This window comes from Frankliniella occidentalis, unplaced genomic scaffold (genome assembly GCF_000697945.3).
Source record: "Frankliniella occidentalis isolate FOCC.00 unplaced genomic scaffold, Focc_3.1 Scaffold1, whole genome shotgun sequence".
Lineage (NCBI taxonomy): Eukaryota > Metazoa > Arthropoda > Insecta > Thysanoptera > Thripidae > Frankliniella > Frankliniella occidentalis.
Genome location: NW_026267131.1, coordinates 2,180,194 through 2,187,074, shown reverse-complemented (window position 1 = coordinate 2,187,074; position 6,881 = coordinate 2,180,194). Strand labels below are relative to the sequence as shown.

General features: G+C 52.4%; 1 protein-coding gene across 2 annotated transcripts in view; it reads left to right on the top strand.

Annotated features, from left to right (window-relative positions):
• Positions 1 to 6,881, top strand: part of LOC113202665 (uncharacterized) — a 140,705-nt gene that overhangs the window by 103,618 nt on the left and 30,206 nt on the right. For both annotated transcript variants that reach the window (XM_052268410.1, XM_052268443.1), the window contains exon 3: positions 4,452 to 4,587. In XM_052268410.1, the coding sequence (XP_052124370.1) occupies positions 4,452 to 4,587 (136 nt within the window). The remainder of the gene's footprint in view (positions 1 to 4,451; positions 4,588 to 6,881) is intronic.

The window sequence follows — 6,881 nt, the reverse complement described above, 5'->3', positions numbered from 1 at the left end:
CTCCCACTGCCTCCCCCTCCCCCCCTCTCTCTCTTTCTCTCTCTCTCGTACTCACGCGTGAATTCGTTCGGGTTACACCCTCGGCCCCTCTGCCCCCACCCCTTCCATCACCACCACCTCCTCCTCCTCCTATGTCTCCATCTTATTCTCCGCGTGCTCTCATTCTCGTATATTCCCGCGGCACGTATGCTCTCTCTCTCTCTCTCTCTCTCTCTCTCTCTCTCTCTCTCTCTCTGTGTCTCCCCCCCTCCCTTCTCTTCCCTTCACGCCTCTTTGACTTCGCCGCGGCCAACTTATGCACTCAGCCATGTGAACCAACCTTCACCTGCTTCAGAGCTCCGCTGCGAGCCTTCTTTTGTTTCCCTCGAAATATGCAGTGGCGGGGCGTGGCGCGGCGGGGCGCGGTCGCGAGTTGCCTTTTCATATAATGCAGGCAGCACGGGCGGCGCGGATCCTTTAAATTCCCCAAACTTTTTCGTCGGCAGCGGCGGCGGCCGCCCGATGAGGGAATCTCTTCCTGCGGCCGGGAGAATCTTAACTTCATTTTAACTTTCGTGTTTGGCTGAGCGAAAGCCGACGGGCCGCGGCGCGCCGCAGCCCAGCACAGCCCGCAAGCAGCAAGCCGGGCGGAGCACGGCGGCGTGGGGCGGACGTCGATGTGTCCTGATCGCGATCAGTGAGGTGCGAACACAGGAGCCATGTTGCGCCCGCTGCTGCTTCCGCTGCTCTCTCTGCCACCCGAACGGCGCATCGGTAGTGACAGTCAGGCCCTACGAACAATGCAAGACGACCCCTCTGCCAGGCACATCGCGCTGTACAGCCCGCCAAACCACGCACCGCCACGCCGCGCCCCACTCCACGCCACACCACTCCGCTGCAGCGGGCCCACGACACTTTTAATACCTTAATGCATCCGGGAGAGGCTTGCGCTCCAGGCTGAATAGTACTGGAAAACAGGGCGAACTTGAGAGGACGGGGGAGAAAGTCTGCAGGACCTGGAGAGGACGGGAGGGAGCCAGTCTGGAGGACCTGGAGAGGGCGGGAGGGAGCCGACGGGCTGGTGAAGACGGGAGAGAGCCAGTCCGCAGAACCTGGAGAGGGCTGGAGGGAGCCGGTGGGCTGGAGAGGACGGGAGAGAGCCAGTCCGCAGGACCTGGAGAGAGCCGGAGGGAGCCGTCGGGCTGGAGAGGACGGGAAAGAGCCAATCCGTGGGGCACGAAGGAGGAGGGCGGGAGAAGGCCGACTGCCTGGAGAAGGACGGAAGAGAGCCGGTCCACGGGACTTGGATCCCTGGAGAGACCCGTAAAGAGAGAGCGGGCTTTAGGGAGAGCGCGGGCGCGGATAGGCCGCGCGACAAGAGAGTGGTCTACACATTCGCTGGCTGGTTTGTGCTTGTGCCCCTAGGCGCCAAACTTCGAGTGCTCGAAATGATTTCGCTGAGCTCCCCGGAATCAAACAAGCTTGAAATCGGCGAGAGCGCGCGCGCACAGTGGAAGCCAGACCGGGAAGCCAACCAGCCAGCCAGACCGAGCAGGCAGCCAGGCAGCCACTGGCAGCGGCCTGGACCGCGCCCGCCCGCCCGCTGTACCGTCAAAGACTTTGGCCGCAAAATTGCGAAACTTTACCTCTCATTAACGCAAATGCAGATTGGATCTGAGGCTGCTGGGACCGAAAACAGCAGTAGTTTTGTTCCGAGAGGGAGCAAGAGAGAGATGGAAAGAGAGAGAGAGAGGAATGGAAATGCTGGGTGGGGGCGCTAAGCGGCTCTCTCTAGTAAAGTTGTGGATCGATGTCCGCCAGGACATACGCAACGCACACAGCCGCGTACGCGATTACTCATCAAGCACTCAAACGACCTTTCTGGAAATTACTCATCAATTGTTAATTTTAATTGTACGCTTAATTAACGTTACTTAACGGATTAACGGCGCTACGCCGTTTCCGTTACCGTTACTGTATCGGTAACGGAACGAGTTACATTTGGTCTGAGGGCGGTAACGTAACGCGTTACACGTTACGTGACCCCAGTAACGTGTAACGGCGTTACCGTTACCGCCAGTACATACGACATCGCGTTTGACGGCCACCACGCCATCAAACAAATCGGCAAGGTAACGAACGACGCGCAAATACTGAGGTGCCGTCGAGCGCCTGTGTAGAATGTTTTTCCTCCATAGCAGGACTTTCCCTCTCTAATCTTTGAAATTCCATTTGTCAAGAAAATTTAGAGAAGCAGGTTCTGCTTTGTGTGAACAAATCATACTGGGTGGTAGCAAAGAAATAATGTAAGGCTATCCTTGTAGCTTTCCAAACCCATTTTCTTAAAAAATACACATCTACACTCTCAGCCCGTTACTGACACTTTGCTAATACACAATGAACTTGCTTATACAGCAGTAATACTCACAAAATTGCACGTAATACTCACAAAATTGCACGTAATACTCACAAATTTAGTTAGTAATACTAATTATTTTGTTAGAAATTACTTAGGAAGATGATTCTAAGTACTTGCTAACAAAATAATTAGTATTACTTACTAAATTTGTGAGTATTACGTGCAATTTTGTGAGTATTACTGCTGTATAAGCAAGTTCATTGTGTATTTGCAAAATGTCAGTAACGGGCTGAGAGTGTATTTTTCTGATTTTTTTGAAAAAACGCAGCGCCATTACACGTTATAACGTAACGGACCATTACATTTCTCCCAGGGCCGAAACGGTGTGTATTTTGTAGTTTAAAAGTCACTCAGCTTATATATCAGGTGACCCCGCGCAACGCACAAACCTGCCCGCACACACACACTCTGGAAACACAAGTGTATGTGTGTACTTGAATGCAGGAGGTCCTGTGTACTTACATGTATGCAGGAGGTTCTGTGTACTTGGCAAGTATGGGGACCTCCTGTGTTCAAGTAACACACTTATGTTTCCATAGCAAAAGTGCACCGGTTTAATCAGCCACCTCTGGTGTAATTGTTACAGTAGCCAATATATGCTACTACACTTATCTGTTCGGATATTGGCAAATAGGCTGAGCTCCGGCTGAGCCAATTGTTTCTTTTTACTCGCCGCAATGGTCTCCAGAGCCCTGTATACACTGGAGCCAATTACTATACATGTACGTTCTAAGCAGGACGTGTAGAACCATGCCAAAAGGTGCCTGATTTCCATGAATGTTAAAATCTAAATCCACCTTTTCATCCTCTTTATCTCATTTGCGTTTATTTTTCTCCCTTTTGGCCGCAGCAGGGTCAACGTTACATCCGCGAGGCCTGCGGCAACTGTTTTCTATAATTGGAATCTTCAAAGCGGCGCGGGACGGTATCGGAAGCGCTTGCGCCGATAAAAACATTCACAGGAATATCAGTACTCTGCCAAAACTTTTACACGAAAAGTGGATTTCGTCTCTTTCAGGGAAATCGTGCGCAACTCAAACGCCACTGTGCCATTGCCTAGGGAAATCGTTTCATCCTGAATTGGAACATTCTTATTCACCCCTGATTGATTCACACTCTGATTGAACTATTTTCTCGTCTATGGCTCCACTCTCTATTATAAGAAATAACCGAACCGTAGCGCGATTGTTAAGAATATCTCTTATTCTACCCAAGCTCAATTTAATAAAACCTTTCGTGTCAGGCAACGAGCAAAGGTACAAAAGGACTTGAAGTCACATACAAGAGACTGTTTGTTATCACTTGCGGCGGAATATAGAGCGTGATGGAGATATATTCATGCCAGGGAAACTGGGCTGTTTTCCTGCTTACGCATTCTATCATTCTTCCTCTTCCTACAAATAATTCCCCTTCCTCCACCCGGCGATCCTTTCTCTCCCACTTTCTCATTTTTTTTTATTTTTATTTTTTTTTGAAGACTGTGTATGTGTCTTCTCAGGCACGCTACGATATGACGTATTTCTCGCTCGACACAACGGGGGTAAGGGATTTGGGGGTTGTGGGAGTGGGGAGGGGAAGCCAGGAAGGGGGGGATGGGAGATCCGAACGGTGAGAAAGAGAGGGAGGGCTGTGACACGTCACTAACACCAGCACGCTGCAGCACCACCAGCCAGCAAGCCGTACCGAGCCCCACAATGGACGTCGAAATGATGAATGGACGGGGAATTCTTTTGCCATCTTTGGAAAGCGAAAGTACTCGGCACCGCGCCGCCCCCCTTGTGAGAGGGACAGAGGGGGGAGGGGGGGACATGACGCCCTCCCGCAGAGCAGCCCACCGCAGGACCCGAACTGCGGACGCGATCGCATTCCTTGAAGCCGCTCACACCGTGTCATCGAAGGCGAGAATTACTTGACAGGGGGGGAAAAAACAACGTAAATACCGAACCAAATCTACAAACTCCTAAAAACAATATCTTTTGTGTTTTTATTATATTTATTGGTGAAGAATAACTCATGAAATCATCCTAATGTTGAGTAATTTCCTCTGTTGCAGCTGGCGCAGTCAAACGCCTACAACGTCACCCTGCTCAACGTGACGCGCTCGCTGGCCGGCTTCTACAAGTGCGAGGTGTCGGCCGACATGCCCTACTTCCACACCGGCATCCAGACCGGCTACCTCCGCGTGTTCGGTGAGTGTCTATGGGCCGTCCAGTATGAGAAATGCATGGCCGGCCGCACTTGTCCCGTCCCAGTATTGCCGTGTGCGCGCCGGGAATAAAGAAGAAAGCTGGGCGAGACAAGTTTGAAGGTCAAGCAGAGAGTGGGCCGTGAAAAAGTTGGGGGTCGCCTCGCCTCTTCGCGGCTTCGCGACCATACAGGGCCACCGGCCGCTTGCCGACCACCAGGGGTCAGGGATTGTGGCCAGCAGAGTGATTTTAGAACAATCGTAAGCTTACTTCCGGTGGGCGACACAAACAACAGGGAAAACACGGGTGAAAACAAAGGCGAAACTTTCAGAAAGTCTTAGATTGATTTCCACCATGTTACCCATTCACAAAGTGACACAGCACATCTTTGATTTGTTCATAAATCCGTGATAAAATCTATAAAGGGTCTGTGTGCAGCGCTGGCCCACAGTATACCCCCCCCCCCTTCCCCTACTTCCCTTTCACCCCGGCTGAGCAGTTCATCGAGTCACAAAGCACCGCTGCCGGGTGAAAGTTCGCCGACAGAAATTAATGCCCTGAAAACGCGGCTTCCCTTTTTCTCTCCCGCGCTCACTTCTCTACGTCTTTTTTTCTCCCTCCTCTTATATTTTTTTTTCTTTCGTGGCCACTTTTCGCAAAGTGCAGCGAAACGGAACTGAGAAGGCATCATAGCCGACCCCTTTGGCTGGCGTGCCGCCCCTGCGCCTGCGCAGCCTGCGCTATAGGCTCCCCTCAACTCATCTCTGCGGAGCGGAAGAGAAACTTTGCGCAGCGATCCTCTTGCAATGAGAGAGTGAGAAAGCGCGGCAGGTTTTTTTTATTCGTCTCTTTAAAATTAACCCCCGAGCTCGCGCGCGAATTCATTGAGATGATGGCGCTGATGATGATGACGACGATTATTAGCATTATCATCGTCAAACGAACGAGTTCTCTGCCGCGTGCAGGCGGTGGGGGGTCACTTTTTAGAGGGAGTGTACCCGCGCGCTGCTGGGATCCTCATAAAAAATAGACTAACATCATTTTCGGCGCGCGGCCCGACACGGCATTGGTTTCCATTCACCGCAAACTTGCCTCCCCCTGCCAACCCCGCTCTCCGCTCCGCTCTCCCAACGCCGTATCCCCCCGGGGGGCACGAGATCGGCGAGGAAGGGAAGGGGAGAGGGGGGGGAGGGCCCACAACACCTACCGCTCTCACAACCCGTCTCGTTTTCACTTCAACTTCTCTCCCGTTCTTATCCTCCACATCTCGACGCGTCGATCGTCACATTAATACCGGCTATTTTTCTCTCCTTCGCTGCGTGAAACTTTTTTTTCTATCTCATCTTGGCGAGTGGAAAAGAAAAAAAGGGGGAAAATGAGGGGGGGGGGAAAGGAAACAAATAATAGAATTTTGGCGCAGGGCACGAGCTTGCTTGCGCCGCACGGCACCTTTTCAGCAGCGGCAGCAGAGCGAACCCCTTCGGCGGATAGATATATCGCCGCGTGTCACCCAAAGGATATATTGAAACCTAATTTCGATGAGGACACCGCGGGCCTTTGTGTCTGCAGAATTATGCCTTTCATTTTGGGCCAACAAAGGACAAACCGGCAGAGACGGCGTCCGCCGAGGAGGAGTGGGGGAAGAGGGGGTGGAAAAAGGGGGCGGGTGAAGGGGGATGGGTGAGGGATATCAGATCCCCGCTGTCGCCGAGGCAGCCGAGGCGGCCCGCACGAGGTCGCCACCGCATTTTCCAATCCACCTCCCTCTCCCCCCTCACCCTCGATTCTAATATTTCCTCCTATTGTAACCTGCAGACGCGATGGCTCATCTTCGCATATTTCCTGTGCGGATCTCGCGGTGGAGGGCGGGGTGCTGTCGAGCAGAGAAAGAAAGCGACGAAGGCTTGCGGGAAAGAGGAGATTGTAAACGTGCTGCGCTCGAGCTGGGACGAGAACGCCTCAGGAACATCCTCTCTTCTTCCTCTTGAGAACGCCCTTGCCAACGGCCTGCAGAACGCCCCGCCCCGCACCTCCGCAGAATGGAAAAGTAGGCAAAACATGCACAACCTGCTCGGCGTGCGGGGCGGGTTTGGAGGAACGAAAACAAATCCAATAATGTTATACGTTCCGCTTCTGCTCCACGGGTGCGTGGGCATTTGAATTACCATCGTAGAAGGGAAATGATTTTTATGGCATCGCTTTTTGAGTTCAGGGAAATTGTTTGTACTGTTAGGCGTTACGTCGCCTTTGGATTCGCACGTCGTTTGAAGAAGAAGGCAGCGTCGTAAATTTGGGGC